General features: G+C 37.8%; 1 protein-coding gene across 6 annotated transcripts in view; it reads right to left on the minus strand.

The window, feature by feature from the left end:
- The window catches only part of LOC105034445 (cleavage stimulation factor subunit 77), a 126,854-nt gene that overhangs the window by 42,550 nt on the left and 57,020 nt on the right, over nt 1-27,284 (minus strand). For all 6 annotated transcript variants that reach the window (XM_010909621.4, XM_029261636.2, XM_010909622.2 and 3 more), the window contains exons 15-16: nt 6,980-7,044; nt 6,693-6,789 (exon numbers count right to left, since the gene is read on the minus strand). In XM_010909621.4, coding sequence (XP_010907923.1) covers nt 6,693-6,789; nt 6,980-7,044 — 162 coding nt within the window. The remainder of the gene's footprint in view (nt 1-6,692; nt 6,790-6,979; nt 7,045-27,284) is intronic.

The raw sequence follows: 27,284 nt of genomic DNA on the forward strand, positions 1-27,284 counted from the left end.
TGCAGGCTACAGAGGTCCATTTATGGACTTAAGCGGGCATTATAGAGTTGGAACATACGTTTTGATAAGACGATCAAGACGTATGGCTTCGTTAAGAACGAAGAAGAGCCATGCATTTATAAGTGGACTAATGATCCAGTAGTAGTATTTCTTGTATTGTATGTGGATGACATTCTCTTAATCGAAAATGATGTCCCTGCATTACAGGGAATAAAGATTTGGCTGTCGTCACAGTTCTCCATGAAGGATCTGGGAGAAGCTTCCTACATCCTAAGGATGAGGATCTATAAGGATAGATCTAAAAGGTTGCTTGATTTATCTCAGTCAACGTACATTGATACTATGCTGAAGAGGTTCAGCATGGAGAATTTCAAGAAAGGCTATCTTCCGATAGGTCATGGAATTTCTCTCTCGAAAAGGGATGGTCCGACAACACCTCAAGAGAGAGAGCGTATGGGTAGGATTCCATATGCTTCGACAGTGGGATCTATCATGTACGCCATGACATGTACACGACCAGATGTGGCATACTCACTAGGGGTAGTGAGTAGATACCAATCTGATCTAGGGGAGAATCACTAAAAGGTTGTTAAAACCATCCTGAAGTATTTAAGAAATACTAAGAACCAGTGGCTTGTTTATGGTGAATCGGACTTGAGACTTATAGGGTTTACAGACTCTAGTTTCCAGTCTGATCACGATGACAGCAAAAGTGTGTCGAGACTTATTTTTACCCTAATGGTAGGGCTATCTGCTGGAAAAGTTCCAAGCAGCACACAGTGGCTGATTCAGTTTGCGAGACGGAGTATGTCGCTGCATCAGATGCTGCCAAAAAAGCAGTGTGACTGAGAAAATTCATCACCGAGCTCAGAGTAGCACCCTCCCTTGTTGGTCCAGTTCTGCTCTACTGTGACAGCTCTGGAGCCATTGCTCAGGCGAATGAACCAAAGGCACACCAGCGGACGAAGCATATTCAGCGCCGCTACCATCTCATCTGGAAAATTGTGGATCGAAGTGACGTCGATCTTCAGAAGATCGACGAGAAGGAGAACCTGGCTGACCCATTCACTAAAGCCATTGCGGTGAAGAAGTTCGACAACTACAAGTCGAAGATGGGTATTAGATACTGCACCGATTGGCTTTAGGCCAAGTGGGAGATTGTTGGGAATAGTTTTCCAAAGCCAATCGTCAGCCTGTTGACGGTTGTGCTCATTTTTGTATATGTACATGAATTATGAATTAATAAAAATTATTTTGGCATTTTTCATCACAAAATATTATATCTTCTAATGAACTCCTATGTTGTGGTGAAGTCCTTAGGACTATTTAGACTCGACAAAGGAGAATTTGTTGTTTAGTCCTTAAATCTGTTCGCGATCAAATGATACGTTGTTACCAAGGACGACAACGTTTATCAAGCATAGGTCGTTGTGCCATATAGGTTGGTTGTCCTCTTAACCAATGAGTGTGGAGACACTGATATGGCATACAGGTGAGATGTAAGGATACATCTGCACTGAACGTGACCGACTCCGGAGCTATTTCTGCTGTCAAGATTTGCTCTGATGGAATATGGGTATAAATATCCCTCCGACCTGAGACCGCCACGGTGACTTGCAAGCAACTCACTGCACTTAGGCACTGGACTACCTGAATTTTTAATTCAGTGACGGAAGGCTGCTGGGTGTAATCAAGTACTTGACTTGTCGGTGCGTGTGTCAAGATGGGATTGACCACTCCAGTTTAGGAGCTGTGTACAGTCGTGTTTCAATTTAGCAAAACCTTGGCCAGGATAGTCCTTGTGAGGAGTCACAGGACTGTTTGAGTTGAGCACGATTCGGATGATCTAATCAGGGTTGACAGTTTAACCCTGAGTCGTCCTAAACACGGATCAAAAGGATGAATTATACAGTAACCATATTCATGTAGGTTCTGAGTGTTGCGATTGCGACTATTCGACCTATCCGGACGTCGGATACCATTGCTAGATGGTCACTTCGATTAATACAGGAATTGGTTTCTGTACTATCGGCTTAGGTTCGAACCTGCGGGGTCACACACATTAGAGGTTTCTATCTGATCTGATGGCTGATATAGAATCCTACATGTTTGGGACTCAATGATCGAGAATCAAAATTCTCTGATCACGAGTTCCACACATTATGGGTACCGGGGTCAAGAGTCCCACTGGTTGGGACTTTTCGATCAGGATTACATATCGATGAATTCTGATGCCCGATTGCCCATCGGATTTGGACTCAGTATTTATGAGAGGTTTAATTAGTGATTTGATCGCTAATTAACTCAATTTGATTGAGTAATTATTTTTGGATCAAGTCCAATTGAATAGGATTCAGTTGGGTTTAACCCGATTAGGTTAAGAGTTGACCTAATCGTCGAGATGGTTTGGTCCCTGATTTGATCAGGGGTTGGACTTAATCAATTCCTGATTTGATTAGGATTTTCTTGAGCCTAATTAAGCCTAATTTAGTTGGGTTTAAATTAGTCTAATTGGACCTAACTTATTTGGTTCAATTAGGTTGGTTTAAATAATTAAACCATCTTGACCCAATCTCCATGCGCCACCTCACTTCCATTGCACCATTTGAATTCATGAGAAGAAACTTCTCATGAATTTTTTCCTCACGCCAAGCCCTCTCCACGTCCACTTTAATGTGCCAAATGAATGGATAAGGATGATTGGTTGGCCATTCAAATTCAAAATAAAGTTTGAATTTGAATGGGCAATCAATCTTTGTGCCTTATCTCTTTTTTTTGCGTCCCATTTATTACATGAGAAAAGGTTTCTCATGAAATCACTCCATGCACAATTTAAGCCACGCCTCACGCCTTTAGTGGATAAGGGATGAGTTAGTATCCATTTGAATTCAAAATTTGATTTGAATTCAAATGTGTAATTATTCATCTTTATCCTTTCTTTTGGATAAGACGTTTGATGTTGTTATAAAAGGAGAAGAGTGGGGCGTGCGAGAAGAAGATTTTTGGAGAAAAATTCTGGGGCGTGAGAAGTCTTGTGCATGAGAAGGAAGTCCATATCCTTCCAAAAGAAAAAGAAAGAAAAATGGGTGCAAGATTTTCCGTGAGTTTCCTAAAGTTTTAGTCTGGGGTTCGGAAAGTGAGAAAGTGAGCTACGAGTGTCGTGAGCCCACAAAATCTCAGGGAGATCTTCAACATCCTCTCAAGCACGTCTGTTGACGATCCGGAGCGTCCGAAAAATCGACAGACATCGATTGAAGGAGTTCGATCAGCATCGGCCGTCAAAAGGGCTCTACAACGAGCGAGCACTCGTGAGTCGATCAGACCGGGAGCTTCGTGTGGACGATCCGCAGAGGCCAGACACGCTGTGTGGCTGCGTCGCGACGATCAGACTCTCCCGATGGTGATCAAATTGCGGCGATCTACTATCCGCACAAAGGTATTATGTTCTGAACACATTACAGTAAAGTGTTTACTGTTCGAATTTGAATTTCAAATTTAAATGAATGCATGCTATATATCATATTTAGATCCTAGTGTAGGATAAATTCATATTAATTAATTAGATTAATTAATAATTTTCGTTGTAAAATCGTGATTTTGAAAAAATTTTAAAATTATCATTTTACCCCTGCACTAAATTTCCCCACAGTTTGAGGCACGACAAGGGGGGGCACCAGCCTGGGCGTTGCTGGAGGCACAGAAAAGGGCAGCACTTCAGGCGTGGGCAGCAGCAGGGCCTGGGAAGTCCCTTGGGGTAATGCAACACTGGGTAGCAGCACCCTTGTGAGAACTCCAGAGGCGACACCATGCTTTTGGGCACCGGATGGTGAGGCGCCACTAAAAGAAGATGCAACGGCAGCGATGCAAGAGGTCTAAGCAGCAGAAGAAGATGATGGCTTGTATTCGATGCTAGAAGAGGTGGGGCAGAGATTGTTTGGTGTTCTTTTTGGAGCAAATCCATTCGATCATTGAATCTTTGATACAATTGGGCATTTTCTTGTTGCACTTCATCGAATCTTTTATCAATCTTGTCCAATCTTGCCATCATTTGACTCAAGATCTCTTGAATCGAAGGACTTGACTCTTCGGACGAGTCCAATTTGTTTGCGGTAGATCGCGTATTCACCATCCAAGAATCGCTGACGCTGATACCAGTTGATAAGATTAGGGTTTAGATTGATAAGATTAGGGTTTAGAGTGAAAGGAAGAGAAAGATTGAGAAAGAAAGAAAGGAAGAAGGCAAGAAAGCAAGAGAGAGAGAGACGTGAGATTGGGGCTACTCTCAATTACTTTTCATCGTAATCCCAAAATAAAAGATTACAAAGTATTTATAGGAGTGAAATAGGGCTAATCCGGCGTCTTAGTAAGCTTTGACAAATAAACCTATAATAAAGTCTCAAAATGACATAATTACCCCTCCTAAAGACTCGTCTTGACTTTATAATAATAAATAGCAATTAAAAATGCATAAAATGGCCAAAAATCCTCAAATAAAGCCAATAAAATGCATAACGAAGCTGCTATCCATTAAGAATCTCCAAAATGTCTCGACTTCCTCAAATAGGTCAAAAGATGTCAGGTCTTATCATAGTATAATATATTTTAAATTTTTATGTACTATTTTTTAAGTTTTATAGTTCAAAGAATTATGCATTATACAACATATTTAATTATTTTATATGACTATATATGCTATTTTAATAATCATTAATAATTTAATATATTATTAGATCTAAATATGCATAATAATATATTATTATAATAGATAATTGTAATAATATAATATATTATAATATCTAATCAATAAAAAATTACAATAAAGGTTTATTAATATTTAATTTTGTTAATGTAAGTTGCAACTTGAGTAGGTGAGAGAGTGAGAGGATATGAAAAGGGTAGGATAGTATTTACAACTCAAGTTGCAACAAGAATTGCAAACATTTTTCTTACTGCAACACCAAATGCAATTAATGGAGGTTTTCTTTTGCAATTTCAACTTGCAAATGAGTTGCAACCAACCAAACAGCTCAAAAGGCCTCCAACTACTCCAATTGCTGCAATTGGATTTGCAACCTAACCAGTAACTGGTTACCAGTTGTAGGCAACAAACAGCTCCTTAATGCAAGACTAGATGCAAGTTATGGAGTTGTTTTATTTTGCAAACCCAATTACAATGTGAAAATAAGTTACAGGCAACAAAACAGCTGCAAAGGCTGCTTGCCGCTCCAACTCTTGCACTTGGATTTGCAACCTGCTGAACTGCAAGCAACCAAACAACCCCCACGTCAATTCTCCTTTGTGGTAGATGGATAAAAATCTAGTTCAACATTTTATTTCCTAAACAACTAAATATCCTTTTCCTTTACTTCTGAATTGAAAACCCTATGGAAATTGCAAAATTTATATTCTAAAAACTTTATAGGTAATGAGTTGGTCAATGTAAAAATCAAAGAAATCAATGAATATTAAAGATGGACGTTTTAATTATTTTAATGTGCCCTAAGTGCTAATATGATCTGTATCTGGATCTTACTAAGCAAAGGATCACAATATCCCCTACATGCGCCAATCTTATGGCCCACACTGGACCCAATTAAGGGAACCAATCCAGATCTGATTGTGGATCACATACTGACCTGCATGCACTCTCACATTTTATTTTTTAGATCAGGTTGGACTTTGTTATGATCCAAATATTAGATGTCGAAAAAGTTTCGGGTTGAATTAGACAGATTCAAATGGACCTAATCGATATAAAAGAATGGCAGCATATTGAATACTCTAGGAATTAGCCCATTGGATTATTGGGTAGGGTATAATCTACAGCTCAACCTGGTCATATAGGTGGAGAATGTGGTCGATACCCAGCACATAGAGCCTCACATACGATACAAACATGCCTTTAACACAATTGATACATCGGATCCCAAGGATATTGGGGTTCTTAAATCAGAGGTAACAAAAAATATGGATAAATCATGGTTTGATCTTTCGCCCAAAACTATAAAACCAAAAGCCAAAAAATTTCAGTTCCCTTCAAGCCAATCCGGAAACAGGGTCACATTAAGGGTTTCATCAAACTGAATTATGGGGAAAACTTTATTGCAGAAATTGGTCACTTATGACAATTCTTTGGTAATTTATTTATTTCATTGAAGGTCAGGAAGCATTTTCCTTATTAAAAAAAAAACTTACAGATTCTGCAAGTATTTTAGAAACCTTGGAAGCCTTGTGGAATTAAAATCTGCAGAGATTTAGATGAAACATATTTTACAAAATAGGTTTCACTGTACTAGAGCTCAAGTCTCATAAATATTTCTATCTCATATGTTATAATAACATTAAACAAGAAAGTATATATTACACAACATTATTTCTTAAACATATCGACTAGGGCAGTCAAAACTGAAACCAGAACAAAATGTTGAACCTTATCACGATAAGTGGTACAACATGCACCAATGTTCTAAGACAGAGAGAGGATAACTGTAGTACTTGTAAAAACTTAAAAATACTTCCACACATCTGAATAAGACTAGGGTTGTTTTAGTCAATGCATATGCACCATATATTACATTAAATAGTAAAATATTTTTCTAGAAGAGTTAACGATGCATGTTGGTGTCAAAGGGGAAGCATCTCTTGAAGAGAGCACTTTTGTAAATAACATAATTAAACAAACCTTATGATACCTCTACAGAATTCTCTGGGGGAAGTGAGCTTAGAGCGCGCTCAAACAAAGCACGGACATTTCTATCATCATTCAAACGACATAAGAAGTCTGCATATCTGTAATGGAACATCAGGAATTAGAATATGTAATTTTGTAAATTACCTATTACTAGATCGCTCTCAACTTACTGGGTGCTCAAGACATCCCCATAAGGTCAAATTTTTACAATCCAGAGAAGACCATTTAAAAGAGAAACATAAAACACCAACAACATATCAACTATATAAAAAAGGGGTAAGAACTTACTCAAGGATGTATCTAGGTTCATGCATGAATCTCTTTAATCCAGCTTCAAAAACACTATGTGCAACCTACAAAAAAGGTCGTAAAGATAATTAAGCGATCCAGATGAGCTCATAGCAGCCAAACTCATTTTAATTGTTGCTCATTAGCTTAATCCAGCAATGAAATCTGCTCAGTTTGTGTTTGCTATCAAAGCCTATATATGTAGCTAGGTATCAAAACTACCAAAATATTAATAATGGACATTAAGAAAGTCTTGCAAATAAATGCACATAGGATTTTCAGACAAGGAAAGAATAGCCAACAAAACAGATATGCTATTCTGGAGTTGTAGATGCTAACGGAAGAAACATCAAAATCAAGAATCAATGTGCTTGTGCCAAAAAAAAAAAAAAGAAAATCAATATGAATGGAGGCCCCATTTTCCTCTCTTTCCGAGCCCACAGAAGCACCCTAAATTCCTGTCTTACAGTTAAGGCATCATACAAGTCACAGAGGATGGAACCTACTGTTCAATGAGTTCTAGACCCACACCTCAAGTTTCAAAATTAATGTAGTGGGTAGCAGGCCAGTGATGGATGATGTATGATCATGTACTGGTAGCAGCTTGTATAGCCAGTATGTCATGAACTTGTTATAATTGAACCAGCATATAGGATAGTTATCCAACAGCTGTAATTAAAAACAGAAAAACTGAAAAAAGAACAAGGAACAAACAAAAAGGAATATAACTGTATGAAAGATATAACATTTTATCTAACACTTTTCTCACTACAATTAGCAACTTGAATTTTAGCATCACGACATCATCAATGCAGCAATTGCTATAGATTTCTAAAGTCATGCTTATGCATGATATCTATTTTCTTCATGTTAGCATTCTACTTCCAAAATTCTAGCAGTTGATAAGAGGCATATATGTTGGCTAAATATAGTCTTTTCCTCTTTTCTTCACCTCCTTTTCCTTTTCTTTTCTTCTATGCCGTTTCTTCTTCGGAGATTAGAATGGAAAATGGAACCCATATGTTTTTCCAAGTGTAATTCCAAAATGTTAAAACATATATTAACATGCAAATGGGGCAAACAAAGGAGCTTCAACACATTAGAGTTGGTAAAATTCGATAATCCACGAACTCTGCCTATGTTTTGTACATAATTGGTCCCAAGCCTGGATATAGATGTAAGAAAACGGGTAGGCTTGCATGCATAGATTTCAAAACAATTTTGAAAGGACGGTAGAAGCAGATCTAGGTTAAACCCTTTAACCCCACATGCAATAAATCAAATCTATTAACTACCCATGCCAAGATCGAAGACATACATATAATCTAAAAATAAAGATAAATAATATTGAGATCGGATCTCAATACTTTTGTGCGAGTCGTACTGCACTGCAACCGATGATCGTGGATCTGAACGGTTTCTTTAGCCGCGCACATACCCGACCTCCATAGATATCCACACGAGGATCCATTCCGATCAGAGACAGGTGATCTCCTCGGGATGCCAGCTCTCTTGCAAAGATCTCTTCTTTGATTGTTGAAGTGGCTTCTTCTTTGAATCTCACAAGCACTCTAGAGAGGAAGAAGAACTTGGAGGAGAAAGGAGAGAGAAAAGGAGGCTTGGTTTTTCAAAATCTCTATCCTGAATTTTTTCTCTTTATTTTTCTTCTTTCAATTGGTTGGGCATCCAACTATTGGAGCCCCTTTATAAGGAGGCATGGAGAATTAGGGTTAGAACGAGGGGCGCCAAAAATTATTACACGCCACACTTTTGGGCCGTCCAAACTTTTTGTCGCCCAAAAAATAGGAGCGGCATGAGAGAGGTCTGATTTCTCTCACGCACATTTTTTTTCTCAACATGTTAATGGAATAGGTTGGCGCCACAACAACTTTCCTAACTTTCCATGATTTGTTTCCTTCAAATCCTTATCTCTAGATTTGAATCAAATTCAAAATAGAAAAGGATAAGATGCATGACTCATCAAGAGTGCCACCCCACATCTTTCTGTGCCCACACCTTTCTCACGCAAGAATTCTCATGCAAAACATTTTTCAATGAGATATTAGGGTGTGGACTCCAAGGTGTGCACAAGGGGAGAGAGTCCCAGCTCCTTGGGACTCTAGGATTTTCTACTTGGTTTAAACCAAATCTGATTTGGTTTGATCCAAATAAGAAGAAGGAACCTAACCAAATTAGGAACCCAATCTCCTCAATAAATTCCTAATCCAATTAGGAATTTACTAAACCCAAGTCCTGATCAAATCAGCAATTAGTCTCCCTCGAAATTAGGCTAGATCCAATCAAATCCAATCACAGTCAAATTGGATTCAATTCAATTAAACTTGATCCGAACCTTATTGCTCAATCAAATTGAGCCAATTAGCAATCCAATTGCTAATTAATCCTTCTATAATTCACTAACACTTAGTGAATTACATAATTGCAACTTTTGCTTAAAGTTAATCATCAATCACATTGATAATTTTATCCTTCAACGATTTATAATCGTTAATCAACCATCTAATCGGACAAGAATCTCTTTTGTGTGTGACCCCATATGTTCCATTCTATCTGATGGTGAGATATATTATGATCTCCACCATAATATCATCGAAACTCCTTTCGATGAATTGAAGCAATTCCAACTCTGCCCTTCGAAGGTCATCGATCATCAAAATGATGCTCGACGAATTCCATAATCCACCAATGACATCTAGCAGTATATAGTGACAATCCAGCAGAATGAAATTAATGAACCTCTAGGTACAGTTACCGTGCAGTTTGGTTCTTCTATCATGGATCCCAATAAGATGCAGGTCAAGGATAACTCGTCAAATCCATTCATCCATCATATATCAGATTCAATCGACTCGAGTCTATGTGAAACTTTATGGAAACTCCTTTCCATCATTCACCTATCATGGCCATAAATTTTAGATGTCAGTCTCATCAATTGCATAGGACCTCTCTCAATCTATCAGGATCGACAGATCCCTTCTAGGTGTACACCCTATTCCTACAATGGACCTATTGCAACCAATATACACCGCAAGATTCTGAATGACTAGGTAACCAAGTGATTGTGCAGTCAAACTACAGCAACCTTATTATGAACAACCGAGGCACTGCAGGTCAAAAAACTATCTACACCACTACAACTTTGAGTAAGTCACTGACAAGTAGATAGTCATCCTAGTGACTTCTCGTATTGATCACGCTCAGTACCTTTGATCTCTATCAAACATCTGTACTCTCGCTTTAGTATCCCTATACTGTTGACTCGAGACTCGCTGCCCACGAAGGAAAGCGATCTACGCATCGATCTATCCGGATCAGTCACCATCCCCGTGATGATCTATCGATCAGAAGCATTTAAGAATTAATCACTAATGACACGTGCCTCAAATTCTCGAACGATTAATGGACAATTAAAACACAACATGAATAGAAAAATAACCTAAATTTTATTTATATCAAAATTCAATTACAAAATTATGCCTCTAGAATGTGCACATGTGTCAATCAATCTGGCTTGCTTCTAAGGCATATATCTAACAAACTCTCACTTGACCTAAAGCCAATTGGTCATAAATCTAAGCCCATCTTCTTAAGCTGAGCTTCAGTTTTCTATTGGCTCAGCAGCTTGATCAGCAGATCAGCCACATTCTCTGTGGAGTCGACTCTCTGCACCTCGACGAACTTCTTCTCGAGGTATTCGCGAATCAGATGAAACCGCCACTCAATGTGCTTGGACTTCTGATGAGACCTCGATTCCTTAGCGAGTGCTATGACACCATTGTTATCGTAAAAGAGTAAGAACAACATCTGATGACATCACACCCAGCTCTGCAATGAACTTCTTGTACCAAAATCCTTCCTTAACAGCCTCCGATGCGGCGATGTACTCTGCCTCCATGGTGGAATCTGCAATAATAGATTGCGTAGAACTCTTCTAGCTAATCGCACCACCATTACACAGGAACACAAAACCTGATGTTGACTTTCTATCATCAATGTCAGACATAAAGTCTAAGTCTGTATATCCCTGTATCCGTAAGTCTCCTCTTCCAAAGATCAAGAAGAAATCCTTAATCTTTCTCAAGTACTTAAGAATATTTTTCACAGCAATTCAGTGTTCCTCATCTGGATGCGACTGATATCTACTTGTGACACTCACAGCAAGAGCAATATCAGATCGAGTACATAACATAACGTATATGAGACTCCCTATAGCCGAAGTATAAGAGATCTTGCTCGTACGTTGAATCTTCTCAGATGTGCTAAGGCACATCTTCTTGGAGAGATGAACTCCATGCCTGAAGGGCAACAAACGCCTCTTGGAGTTTTTCATGCTGAACCGCTTTAGCACTTTTTCTATGTATAGTTGCTGTGACAAATCTAGCATCCTCTTAGATCTATCTCTGTAGACCTTTATTCTCAGAATATAGGATGCTTCTCCAAGGTCTTTCACGAAAAACTCTTTGGACAACCAAAGTTTTACAAAAGTCATCATGGAAATATCATTCCCAATTAGGAGGATGTCATCCATGTACTATACGAAGAATGTGACAGTCTTCCCACTGACCTTCTTGAATACGCATGGTTCCTCGTTCTTGATGAAACCAAACGATTTGATCGCATCATTGAATCAAGTATTCCAACTCCGAGATACTTGCTTTAGTCCATAGATAGACCTTTACAACTTGCAGATCTTGTGATTTCCATTACTGGATGTAAAATCCAGAGGTAACTCGATATAGACATCTTCCTCAAGATATCCATTTAGGAAGACAGATTTTATATCCATCTGCCATATCTCGTAGTCTGAACTGCTGCAACAGTAAGAAGTGTTCGAATGGACTTCAGCATGACAACTGACGAGAAGGTCTCCCGATAGTCAATACCTTCGCACTGACTATAACTTTTTGCTACAAACCTCGCTTTAAAGATCTCCACCTTTCCATCCGAACCAATCTTTCTCTTAAAGATCCATTTACATCCAATAGGAACTATTCTTTCTAGCGGATCTACTAAGATCCAGACCTGGTTGGTATACATTGAGTCAATCTCTAACCTCATCGCTTCCAACCATTTCTCAGAATCGGTCTGACATCACCTCATCATAGGTTTTAGGATCATCAACATGATCCATGTCACCCATGAGGAATATTTTCTCTACATCCTCTGTCTGCAAACCCATGTATCTTTCAGAAGGATGTGAGATTCTAGTAAATCTACGAGGTGGAATGGATTTCACAGGCTCTATGGCTCGTTGCTCTTCAGAGATACTTTCTTCGAGCTGAATTTTTCTCTCACTACCTCAATCTTGGATAAAATCTCTTTCCAAGAATTTGACATACCGGCTCACAATCACATTATGATCTTCCGAAAAGTAAAAATAGTACCCCAAAGACTCTTTTGGATATTCTATAAAACGAGCTCTCATAGACCTAGCCTCTAACTTGTCTGTTTGTTGCCATTTGACATAGATCGGACATCCCCACATTTTGAGGTAACCAAAATTTTGCTTCTTACCATGCCATATCTCACAGTGTGGTAGGAACAGATTTAGAAATAACTCTATTAATTAAGTAATTGACTGTCATTAAGGCATGTCCCTATAGAAATAAAGGAAGGTCGGTGAAGCTCATCATGGATCGAACCATATCCAATAGGGTCTGATTTCTCCATTCTGAAATCTGATTGAGCTGAGGCGTTCCAAGTGGAGTCCATTGAGAGACTGTAACCTATAAATTTTCCACTCAGATATTTTCTTCCTCGATCTGATCTTCCTCGATCTGATCGAAGTATCTTGAGTAATTTCTCAATTTACTTCTCTACTTCAGATTTGAATTCCTTGAACCTTTCAAAGATTTCAGATTTGTGTCTCATAAGAAATATATTTCCGTACCATGAAAAATCATTGATAAAGATGATGAAATAGAGATAACCTCTTCTGGTCAGTACATCAAATGGGCCGCACACATCAGTATGTACCAGAGCCAGTACCTCAATGGTCATTTTCCCGTATCCTACAAAAAGAAGCTTGATCATTTTTCCTTGAAGGCAGGACTCAGACTGAAAATGACTCATCCGAGAATGAGTCTAAAAGACCATCTTTCACCAGTCTATTGATCCTTTCTTCTCTTATATGATCTAGTCTAAGGTGCCACATGTACTTTAAGTTAACATCATCTCTGGATCTTTTAAATCCAACGGCACTCACAGTTTGCGCGGATAGATTAATTGACTCATCTGCATCAGCATGCAAATGGTAGAGCCTATTGATTAAAGGACCATGTGCTACCATTTTATTTCGAAAATAAATCGTACAATGATCCTTATTGAAACTAATTTCATAATCATCCTGTTTTAAGCACAAAACAGAAATCAAATTTCTACTCGCATTAGGCACACAATAACAGTCTCTTAGTTCTAAATAGAAACCAGACAGTAGCTAAAGAGGATAGGTCATTACGTCCACAGCAGCAACTCTTGCTCCGTTGCCTACACATAGGGTCATCTCTCCTAGCCTCAACCTTCTACAATCTTTAAGACCCTACATTAAGTGCACAAATATACAATGAAACCAGAGTCTATTACCCAACTGGAAGCAGAAGAAACCATAAGGTTAGTCTCAATCATGAGCAGGTCCGACATACTTTCTAAAGATGTCCCTTGAACTCTTTCAAGGTTCCTATCAGTATTTTCTAGTCTAAGACAATCTAGATTTTTAGAACTCGAAACACCTTTCAAGTCCCTTAGCCAATTCTTATAGTTGGAACCTGACAATTGGTTGATTTCAAAAATATGGGCTAGACTATTGGAGGCAAATAATTTCCTACAGAGAGAAGTTCTAGTTAGACTTTTGTAATTGATTTTAGTATGTTTCAGAGAATTTATTTTAAAAACAAACTTAGCTCCCACTATTTCTTTGGAGCTCCCACTAATTTTTCGGATCCTAACACTACTCGAATTAGGAAGCGAAAACTCTTTCGCGAGTTAAGATTTCTAGTGGGCACTGTGGTCCCACCGATTGGCACACCACCTCACCTGACAGATCTTAGTGAATGTATCAACCAATAGGTGGACAACTCTTGCCCAATACTTCTCAAATAAATTGCAGCAGACTTGATCTCTAAGTTCTGAAACCTCACCTGACAGATCTTGACTTCATTCCTTGGTTAAGTCAAACCTACCATTGAGCGCAAGTGAAGCCATCATAAGACCCTCACCTGACAAATCTTGGGCCCAACCCTATCTCCACCCCACATTTAGAGTGGTTGCTTTTCCCCTAATGCAACTGACCCACTGTATCCAGCCAAATATATTCAACATCGGAGAGGGCACGGCACTCTACAACGATGGAAGACCCCTCGACTTAATATTATTGAGGTTTTAAATTCAAGTCTATTCTAAGCAGTCACATACATCTTATGTAAATGACAGATCTGGTTTAGGTCAGCACATCCCATATCTGACTAACTAGGTTCAGGTAAGCACATCTCATGTCTGATTAACTTGGTTTAAATCAGCACATCTTATATCTGATTAATCTAGTTTAGATCAGCACATCTTATGTCTGATTAATCTGATTTAGATCAGCACATCTCAAGTCTGATTAATCTGGTTTAAGTCAGACATCTCATGTCTAATTAACCTGATTTAAGTTAGCACATCTCATATATGATCAACCTAATCGACATGGCTGAATTCAAGTCAACAAGTAACCTAATACAAAATTTAATCTCCCAAAATGGCCAGGTAAGTTAAGATGAGTGGGGTCCCCCATTGCTTTCTTTAGACACTAACGAATTAGCCAAAACAGACAATGGAACCAATTAAAGAACCACCATCTAAGTACTTATCTTAGAAACCAAATTGGTCGATTAGAATCAATCAGGTTGGCCTATTGACCCAGTTTCGAACCACGAAACCAAATTCAATCTTGAGTCAATCAATTCACATAAAAATATGAATCGATACGACCAACTACAACTAAACTCAACTTTAAGCCCCTTTGATCTAATCCTAACCAACTATTGATTAGGTTCGATCAACTGCTCAAAATCGACAAAGGGTTCTAACCTGATCAAATCAATTGATCCTAACTGTAGCTTGATTACTAGATCTAATTTGTTCAACACATACTCACATGCAATAACATAATTTTCAAATTCTAAAATATTTTTTAGATTATGTTTCATCATATACATTAATGGCTTATGATCATGAAACTCTTTCAGATCTAAACCTAAAGTCATATATTTCATATATGCAGTTCTAGATCTAAACTACAAAACATATATCACATATATTATTTTCAGATCTAAAACTAAAATTACACATATCTCATACGTGCTAAATCAGATCTAAAACAATGATTAAAACACTTTGAAAATACTTTTCAAAAATCAGTTCACATCGAACTAGGATAACCTTTTCCATATAGGACATAAACCCTATATCAGGACAACCTTATAGTAGTCCGATGCATTCTTTAATCTAGAATATTTCAGATCTAAATATGAATAAAAACATATCATATACACCTATTGTCAGATCTAAAAGATTGATTTAAAAGTTTCGAAAATAGTTTTCAAAACCGATCAATCTTGTGCTAGGACAACCCTTTTAATATAAAAGGTAAAACCCTATATTAGAACAACCTGATAGCAGCACAAGATCGATTTTAAACACCTCAAACTTTCAGATCTAAAATAAAATCAGATCATGCATCTCAAAGAAAAACTAGTGGCTCTGATACCATTGTAAGGAAACGGATAGACTTGCATGCATAGATTTCAAAACAATTTTGAAACAACGGCAAAAGCAAATCTAGGTTAAACCCTTAAACCCCACATGCAATAGATCAAATTTATTAACTGTGCCCGGATCGAAGACATGCATATAGTCTAAAAATAAAGATAAATAATATTGAGATCGGATCTCAATACCTTTGCGCGGGTCGTGTTGTACCGTAGCTGATGATCGTGGATCTAAACGATTCCTTTAGCTACATACGTATCCGGCCTCCACAGGTAAACACACGAGGATCCGTTTCGATCGGAGGCAGGTGATCTCCTTGAGGTGCTAGCTCCCTTGCAGAGATCTCCTCTTTGATGGCTGAAATGGCTTCTTCTTTGAATCTCACAGACACTCTAAAGAGGAAGAAGAACTTGGAGGAGAAAGGAGAGGGAAGAGGAGGCCTGGTTTTTCAAAATCTCTTTTTTGAATTCTTCCTCTTTATTTTTCTTCTTTCAATTGATTGGGCGTCCAACTATTAGAACCCTTTTATAGGGAGGCATGGAGAATTAGGGTTAGAAAAAGGGGCGCCAAAAATTATGACATGCCACACTTTTGGGGCGTCCAAACTTTTTGTCGCCCAAAAAATAGGAGTGGCTTGAGAGAGATCCGATTTCTCTTACGCACACTTCTTTCTCAACGTGTTAATGGAATAGGTTGGCGCCATAACAACTTTCCTAATTTTCCATGATTTGTTTCCTTCAAATCCTTATCTCTAGATTTGAATCAAATTCAAAATAGGAAACAATAAGATGAATGACTCATCAAGAGTGCCGCCCTATATCTTTCTGCGCCCACACCTTTCTTACGCAAGAATTCTCACACGAAACATTTTTCCGTGAGATATTAGGGCGTGGACTCCAAGGTGTGCGCAAGGGGAGAGAGTCCCAACTCCTTCGGACTCTAGGGTTTCCTATTTGGTTTAAACCAAACCTAATTTGATTTAATCCAAATAAGAGGAACTTAACCAAATTAGGAACCCAATCTCTTCAATAAATTCTCAATCTAATTAGGAATTAACTGAACCCAAGCCTGATCAAATCAGAAATTAGTCTCCCTCGCAATTAGACTTGATCCAATCAAACCCAATCCAAGTCAAATTGAATCTAATTCAATTAGACTTGATCCGAACCTTATTGCTCAATCAAATTGAGCCAATTAGCAATCCAATTGCTAATTAATCCTCCTATAATTCACTAACACTTAATCAATTACATAATTACAACTTTTGCTTAAAGTTAATTATCAATTACATTGATGATTTTACCCTTCAACGATTTATAATCATTAATCAATCATCTGATCGGACAAGAACCTCTTTTGTGTGTGACCTCATATGTTCCATTCTGTCTGATGGTGAGATATATTGTGATCTCCATCACAATATCATAAAAACTTCTTTCGATGGATTGAAACGATTCCAACTCTGTCCTTTGAGGATCATCAATCATCAAGCTAACGCTCGACGAGTCTCACAATCCACCAATGACACTTAGCAGTATGTAGTGGCAATCCAGCAGAATGAAAGTAATGAACCTCTAGGTGCAGTTACCGTGTAGTTCAGTTCTTCTATCGTGGATCCTTACAAGATGCAGGTTAAGGAAACTCGTCAAATTTGTTCATTCATCATATGTCAGATTCCATCGACTCGAGTCCATATGAAACCTTATGGAAACTCCTTTCCATCATTCATCTACCATGACCATGGATTTTAGGACAGTCTCATGAATTGCATAGGACCTCTCCCTATCTACCAAGATCGACAGATCTCTTCTAGGTGCACATCCTATTACTATAATGGACCTACTGTAGCCAGCATACATCGCAAGATTTCGAATGACTAGATAACCAAGTGATTATGCAGTCAAACTACAGCAACTCCACTGTGAACAGTCGAGGCACCGTTGGTCAAAGAACTATCTACACCACTGAAACTTTAAATCACTGACGAGTGGATAGCCATCCTAGTGACTTCTCGTATTGGTCACCGCTCAGTACCCTTGATCTTTATCAAGCACCTGCACTCTCGCTCTAGTATCCCTACACTATCGACTCGAGACTCGTCTACCCACGAAGGAAAGTAATCTGTGCATCGATCCATCCAGATCAATCATCGTCCCCGTGACGATCTATCAATCGGAAGCATTTCGAAATTAATCACTAATGACACATGCCTCAAATTCTCAACTCTTGAGAATACCTGTCATCATCCATCAATTCCTCGGACGATTCATGGACACAATTAAAACACAACATGAATAAAAAAATAATCCAAATTTTATTTATTTCAAAATTCAATTACAAAGTTATGCCTCTAGAATGTGTACATATGTCAGCCAATCTGACTTCTAAGACATATATCTAACAATAGGAGTATTGTGATCAAGATCCGCTGTACCGATACCGATGCGCATACCGATATCGGGCCCGTACGGTATGGTACCGGTATCATACCGTACCGACACACGATACGCTCCGACGTACGGTTCGATATCGATATATTTTTTTGGGATCTCCAAGTTATTAATTCATAATTATAATCCCAAAATTATATTATATTACATATTATTGATATATTTTGATGCAATTTTTAAGTTCGATAACGGTACAAAAACTCTTGATCCAAAATTTCAAATATATATTTATTTACATTATATTACAACTCTATCATCCTAAAATTTAAAAAAATATATATAAATATGCATTAAAATGTATCTAAACTTTTAAAGTACAAAGCACAAAAAATAATATACTAACTTCAAAATCTGCTCTGCATTTAATATCTCGTCGAATATCTGTGATGCTCGTAGATATCTGGATCATTGGCATGGTCTGAAAGAACATTAGTCCATCTCTCTAATCAAGACATACTGTACTTCTAAATATTAATCCTATAAGACATCCTCTCTTGATTGTAAGACATCTCAGATCTCTCACTCAAACTCTGGCTCTGAAAAGTATCCTCGAAAAGATGGTATGGCTGTAAAAGAGCCCATCCAAATATGTCGATAGCAAAATTTAATCCGTAAGATGCTCCAGACTGCATAAGATAGTAACCACTAGAAGACGATGCCTCAGATGCACCATATCCATATGGATCATAAGATGGCTGCAGATAATAGGATCCATAATACGAGGATAATCCAGATATATCCATGGATCCTACTCCACGTGCAAGATCGTCTACAGCTACATTATGTGCTGGACGATCTCTAGGAGCCTGTCGTTTATATGAAATCGGCTCCCCACGATCTTTACCAACTCGTCCACCATGATCCCTATCTTGTATGGCATGTGTAAACTGGGACTCACTAGTGAATCGAATATCATCCTGTGGCTGTCTCATAAGCAGTGGTCTCCTGTCCTCCAATTCCTCTCTGATCATCAGATCCATGACTATTACTATTAGTATCATCATCACTCTCCCTGATCTCCAAATCTGAATCAGATAGCTCCTGTACTCTCGAAAGTGATGCACATACAACTGTCTTTTCTTTTTCCCTCTGTGACTGAGTTTCCTATGATTGAGAGGATAGATGTCTTGTTGCTAACTGCCGACCTCGTCTAAACATTTGTCGCTCAAACCTCTATGAGGATATATCGAACATCGAGTTATGTGATAAATGAGTCTCCTGTGTCCTCTCAAGCTATGGCTGATTAGCTGGAACCTTATGTGAAATATTTTTTTCTATCCATTATCCTGAATCCACCCTGATCTCTCTGGCTACCATACTGGCTGATCGTGGAGGGGACCTCGGCTCATCAAGCTCTGGCTCCTGCTGCTGACCTGCAAGCCATCTGATGATCGGATCATTATCCTTGTCAGCATAATCTAGTGTCGGATTAGTGTACTTGTACTTTCTTCTGAATGCATTTTAGCCTCAACCTCAGATTATAGTGAACATATACAAGATCATTGAGACGCCTTTGTGTCAGACGATTTCTCTATTTGCTGTGGATAAGAACGAAAATCGATTAATTGCGCTCACAGCCACTAACAGAGACCGTCTAGGAAAGAATGCGCACAACAATACCTCTCAAATATTCTGCAGATATTTCAAAATGAATCCACCATTCAGCTGCAAAAGTAAAATTACATATCAAATTTTATGATATTATTAGACATTTGATGTCAATCTATGCTGCTCATTATTGATATATAATTTACCTGAATTCATCTGCTTTTTGCTTACGACAGCTGATGGGACTTCAAAACTATCTAATCCCTCTCTAAACTGTTTCGTCTGTAAAAAAATATATTTATTAAATTTATATATATATCGTTGAGTACAGATCGAATTCAATTGAATAATCACATCTATTTTAAACTACATACCTCTTGCAGACACAAAGATACGATTTCTGGATTGGGCACCATCTTATATATCACATTACGAAAAGCAGCAAAAAGCTCATTATCCATATCTATCCCAAGAATAAAATAATAAGCTGCAGATAAATTTCATAATTGATCAAATACACTTTTACAAGTATAAAAAAAATATTTTAAAATATTTTTGAATCCGTGCTTACCGACTAGATGCAAATCTCTACCTATCTGATAGTCCCAACGGCGCTCAATAATGTTACTGAATTCTTGAGCATGCTTCGGATCATTCTCACTGATCTGTTTCTTTGCCCTCTCCATCATGTAATATAAGAAGCCCATTTTAGTATCTTTCACTATCCAGTGAAACACCTCATATAATGGCTTAATAGCATTCACTATCTTCTTAGCCTGCTGTCAGAATAACTGACTTCTCATCAAATTCTGTACATAACTTCCATCAGTGCTGGCCCTCGCATATCTGCTCTTCTGCCACTCGGCACTGACAAACATCTGGCGTAGTTGGTAGCAAATCGTGTGATATCCGATCTTAAGATCTCCTCCCAGTATACGTCCACATCAATGAAAGGACCCATATGTGATTGTAGATGAATCTAGTAATAGTCTGGGCAATCTCCACTACCTGTTGCACCTTACGAATCTTTTCAATATCCATCAATATAAGATCAATGCAATGTGCAGCACATAAGGTCCAGTATATCTGCGATCGCTGCTCCATCAGCAACTCTCTGGCAACCTTATATTATGGCTCATTATCTGTGATGACTTGCACAACATATTGCTCACCCACTGAATCAATCACCTCCTCCATCAGACTAAGGATATATGCGGCATCGTGCATCTTATCTAAAGCATCAATTGATTTGTGAAAAAATATTTTTTTATCACAGTACGTCAAAAAATTAATGATGCTCCGTCTAGTAGGACCGGTCCAACCATCACACATCACTGTCAGTTCGTATGTAGGCCATTTATTCTTGTAAAAAGCAGTCCATCTCTGCAGATCCTCCATGTTACTGTCAAGAAGCTGACCATGTGTCCTTAGGTCCTGACGGATCTACACCCTGATCGGTAGCCTCTATGGCTGAAATGACAGATCGATAGTAAGGATTGCCTGCTACATTTGCTGGAATATGACTGAAATGAAATCATAATCCAATAGCTCGCCACATCCTTCTTCTTATCGTTTTTCACTATAGTATCAATCCTCTGCTGCTTTGAATTCTTGCTGGAAAAAGCATGTAGATCCAAATCATAGATGGTGGCTCCTACTAGAATATCTATGGAGGACCTCCTCCTATTGCCAAAAGCTCCCAACAAAGATGACATGCTGTATCTGCTCCCTCTACCACCGAGCTCTCTGACTGAGGTAGTCCTGAACTCGAATTCTCCCCATCGATCGTCGATCCAGACCCTGATTCGTAGCATGATGGTCCAAATCGCTTTCTATACTTGGCCATCTCCTCCTACCGATACTGATCAGCCAAGCTCGTCTAAATGACAGTCTCAATCTGTGCCTCATCATCTGGAACGACAGCCTCCTCCAACTCTCTAGAGTGATAAGAAGATGGCTCTGCAGCTCGATGGTCCACTTCCGTCCTCTTCTGCTTTGTCCTTTCCTTCGCTGCTCCCGAATCAGCGAAGTACTTCTTCATCAACTGTTGGACCTTCTATGGATATTTCTGACATATGAACACATCAGGATAACTACCAGCCAAATACTGCTTCAACCTAGTCACCCCTCTCTTGAACTTTGTGTTGCACCATTTGCATTTCCAATGATACCAAACCAAGAACATTTCGCTATGACCCCAATCAATGTCACACTTTGAATCTTTTTTACTCATTTCTACAAGTATAACAAAACACAATAGTTTAATAATTATTAAAAAATACTATATATAAATTTAAAAAATTTTAATAATAATTTTAAAACTCATAAATTCAAAAAAATATGTTATATACTTCAAATAATTTTTTTTGAATTAACCATAATATAATACTAATTTTATATATTTTTTATGATAATATTTTTTATTATTTAAATAATTATAAAAATATTTTTTTATTTCAAAAATTTTAAAAAAATTCGAGGTTAGATTCAAGTAGCTTGAATCATTCTAAACATGATTCAGAAACTTTGATTTTTTATTTTTTTAATTTTTTTAATATTTTTTTAAATAAATATATATATTTAAAAAATATATCATTAATGAAAGTCAATGAATGTCACGCTCTGAATCTTTCTTCTTACAAATTTCTGCAAGCATAACAAAACACGACAGTTTAATAATTATTAAAAAATATTATATATAAATTAAAAAATTCAATAATAATTTTAAAACTTATAAATTCAAAAAAATATGTTATATGCTTCAAATAATATTTTTGAATTAACTAAAATATAATATTATTTTTATTTTTTTATTTGATAATATTTTTTATTATTTAAATAATTAAAAAATATCTTTTAATTTTAAAAATTTCAAAAAAAAATCTGAGGTTAGATTCAAGTAGCTTGAATTATTCTAAACATGATTCTAAAACTCTGATTTTTTATTTTTTAAATTTATTTTTTAATAATTATTTTATGAATAAATATATATTTATATATTTAAAAATTAAATAATTAATAAAAATTAATGATTTTAATGTCATCATATAGATCTTCCAAAGATCTATCACATATGATCAAATCATACTAAAATCACAATTTTGACATGATTTTCTCTTATTTTCATACTTCTTCGTTCTCATCCTTTTTTTTAACCACAAAAATATAAAAAATAAAATATTTACTAAAAAAATAATACATTACCTTACTTTCGGCCAAAAATCAGCATCTTCTCGAACCAGTATTGCAATTTGATAGAATTTTTTCTTCTTTTTCTAATTTTTTCCGCATGTGGTCGAACACCTGAGAGCTCGAGAGTTCTTTAAGAGAGCTCTTGGATCTCTCAGAGAAAGCATCTGGACTACCATTAAATGACAGCCCAGACCCCACTACACCCCCCTCCCCACACCCCCCAAACTCCCCCCATGTGATTTTTATCGATATGGTTCAGTTCAACGCCGAACCGAACCATACCAAGCCATACCGTCCAGTTTCGTGCGGTATGGGCCAGAACCGCACCGAACCTCCCAATTCAATACAGTTCGGACCTGTTTTTCAAAAAAAATGGCCGAACCGGATCGGCTGGCTGTCGGTCCGGTTCGGCATGCCCCGTATCGGGCGGTTCAGCCTGATACGGCATTCCATGGTTGCGGTGATTGATGACAATGTAAAATGATAGTCACATCATATTATCATGAATCCTGAGAAAAGTGTTGGCATTCCCTACTACTAACCTGTTACATCAGACACCAAGTGTACTAAAGAGTGGGCAAACGTCAATTAGGGTGTTTCTCAGAAGCAATGCACCATATTAATGCCCAATATGGTGAAAGTAGGCATGGGTTCTCATACTTTAATCAATGGGGGTGGGCAAAGTAGTCAATCCAAGAAAGTAGGATATGTTGCAACTTGGAAAAATAAGATTGTTAATAAAGAAGTTGATAAAACTAATAGATATAATGGCTAGAAGGAGAATTAACATATCTTGCCTGTAAGAGACTAAGTAGATAAGAGGAAAAGCAAAGAAAGTTAATAAGATAGGTTATAAACTTTGGTATATGGAGAAAGAGGAATAAAACTAGAGCGAGAATTATTGTAAATAAGAGTTTAAATGATGTGATTGTAGACATTAAGACTTAAGAGTAAGAGATAAAATAAAATCTTAATAAAGTTAATGTTAGGAGAGGAGTTTATTAATATCATTAGTGCTCATGCTCCTTGAATGAAGATTGGATTATACTACAAAACAACATTTTTGGGAGGATATGGATGGACTAATATAAGAGATTGTTCACGAAGAAAAGATATTTTTCAAAGGAGATTTAATTGTGTGGGTAAATATAGTGTAGGATTTCAAAAAGGTGCATGAAGGTTACCGTTTTGGAGATAGAAGAGAGGAAGGAGACACCATTTTGAATTTCGCAATGGCATGTGACCTAGTATTAGCTAACACATGATTTAAAAAAAAAAAAGAAATTCTTACATGATAACTTTTAAAAATGAGCATAATAATAGTCAAATAGATTTCTTCCATGTTAGAAAGACTGAGCGAGTTTTGCATAAAGATCGTAAGGCTATCAAAGGTGAAAATTCAACCACCCAGCATAGATTAGATGTGTATATTAGAAAATGGAAAAGGGCTAAAGAAAATAGAAATTCAAGCACTAGGTGGTGAAATTTACGAGGAAAGAAACAAGTCTTTCAAGAATAGAATGTCGAAAAAAGAAAATCAGCCTCAAATGAGAAAAATAATACCATACGGGAAGAACTGGCTAATAGTATTAGGAAAGTAGCTACAGATGTATTAAGAGAACCAAAGAGAAAAAGACCATCTGATAAGGAGAAACTTGGCAGTGGAATGAGAAAATTCAGTAAACGATTAAGGCTGAAAGAGCGAATCATAAAAACTACTTAAATGCAGAAATCAAGAAGCATATAAAAGCTATAAGATTGCAGGACTAAGAAAAAGGAAAACTAGATAGTTGACATCAAGATCTACCGTACCAACCCATACCAACTGTACCATACCATACTGGTAGTGTCTAGATATAGTACCAAGGTTTGGTTCAGTATATGAGTCAAACCAATCCATAGCGATCAAAATTGAGTGGAACCGCTCAATATCACTCAGTACCACCTGAAATCAAAGTGCGTATCATACCGTACTGACCCATACCATCCACTTTCGAGAGGTACCATGATAAAAAGTAAGAAACAGAGGGTCAGGACTTATCTCAGTACGGTGTGTATACCCTACCGCACCGAACTGGTAAGGAGCTAGTATCGTACCTACTACTGAGATCACGAACAATGAGATCAAAGAAAGAGAGAGAGAGAGAGAAAGAGAGAGAGAGAGATTATTTTATAAGCTATTCAATAGAAGTCATGTAGATGACTTAGGATACCTTACTAGTTGTATTAAGGATAAAAAAATGCTAAATACAGATGTAGAATCACAATATTTTTAATAAAGAAGCAAGGTTCGCAAAACCGGAAATGGACACCGTGGCGACTGACCAGCGGTATGGTTCAGCATGCTCCCATACCAAGCCACATCGGGCTCGAACTGACACGGCAAAGAAAGCAAGAGAGAGGGAGAACCGGAGAGGAAAAGAGGGGGGGAGGGAGAGGGAGGCCGGCAAAGATGCCAACGATGATCGCCAGTGGCCTACTGAGGCCGCCGGAGGACTGCTGAGGCCTTTGAAGCTCCCTCCGAGTCCAAATAGATGAAAATATATATAGAGAGAGAGGGAGGAAGGGAGAGAAACAGACGGAGGGGGAGATGGCAAGAAAGCCAATGGTGGCCGTCGAAGGGCTATGGAGCCCCCGGACGGCTGAATGTCCCCCCACAGTCTTCGCTGGATCAGGACAAGGGTAACTCAGTGTGTATCGAGAAAAAAATCAAAACCCGATCAAAACAGGGCAAGTTGCCCCTGTTCCAATCTAGTGGAGGCCACAGGGGGAATTGGACCGTCCAGGGTGTTAGAAAACGGATAGACTTACATGCATAGATTTCAAAACAATTTTGAAACAGCAGCAAAAATAGATCTAGGTTAAACCTTTTAACCCCACATGCAATAGATCAAATCTATTAACTATCCGTGCCCGGATCTACAATATGCATATAATCTGAAAATAAAATAAAATAATATTGAGATCGGATCTCAATACCTTTGCGCGGATCGTACTACACCATAGCTGATGATCATGGATCTGAACGGTTTCTCTAGCTGCGCACGTGCCCGGCCTCAATAGATATCCACACGAGGACTCGTTCCGATCAGAGGTGGGTGTCTTCACTTGGGTGCTAGCTTCCTTGCAAAAGACTTCTCTTTGATAGCTGAAGTAGCTTCCTCTCAGATTTCATAGACTCTCTTGAGATGAAGAACGCGGGAGGAATAGAGAAGAGGAAGAGGAGAGGAGGCTCAGCTTAGAGAAAACAATTCTCTCTATTTCTTTTCTTATAGGCGTCCAACCTTTTGGAGCTTATTTATAAGTCAGCGTTGGGGCTAGGGTTTTTTAGGAGGCACCATAGTTCTTACACACCAATCATATAGGGCGTCCCATATTTTTGTCGCTAAGAACAAAGTGTGGTGTGAGAAAGAAATCTGATTTCTTTCTCACGCACGCTTCTTCCTCAACGCGTGAAGAGATTAGTTGGCGCCACACCATTTTCCAAAATTCCAGATTTCTTTCCTTCTTATCCTCTCATCTTGATTTGAATCAAATTCAAATTAAGTAAAAGATAAGAATCATAACTCATCAAGAAACCGCCAACCATTCTTATCATTATCTCTTGATTTAAATCGAATTCAAATTAGGCCAGAGATAAGGATGATGACTTATGAAGATGTGCGGCCCTGCCCTTCTCTGCACCCTCCTCTCTTTCATGCCAACATTTCTGCAGAAACACTTTTTGCATGAATATTTTCAGCGTGAAACCTAAAGGTGCGCAAGGGGATAGAATCCCAAGGTTTTGGGACTCTAGGTTTTCTATTTTGATTAAAACCAAATCTGATTGGTTTGGCCCAAATAAAGAAACCTAATCAAATTAGGAACCCAATCTTCTCAATAAATTCCTAATCCAATTAGAAATTAACTGAACCCAAGTCCTGATCAAATCAGGAATTAGTCTCCCTCGCAATTAGGCTTCATCCAATCAAACCCAATGCAAATCAAATTGAATCTAATTCAATTAGACTTGATCCGAACCTCATTGCTCAATCAAATTGAGCCAATTAGCAATTCAATTGCTAATTAATTCTCCTATAATTCACTAACACTTAGCGAATTACATAATTACAACTTTTGCTTAAGATTAATCATCAATCACATTGATGATTTTATCCTTCAATGATTTATAATCGTCGATCAACCATTTGATCGGACAAGAATCTCTTTTGTGTGTGACCCTATAGGTTTCATTCTATCTGGTAATGAGATATATTGTGATCCCTATCACAATATCATCGAAACTCCTTTCGATGGATTGAAACAATTCTAATTCTATCTTTCGAGGATCATCGATCATCAAGACG

Source organism: Elaeis guineensis, chromosome 14 (assembly GCF_000442705.2).
Source record: "Elaeis guineensis isolate ETL-2024a chromosome 14, EG11, whole genome shotgun sequence".
Lineage (NCBI taxonomy): Eukaryota > Viridiplantae > Streptophyta > Magnoliopsida > Arecales > Arecaceae > Elaeis > Elaeis guineensis.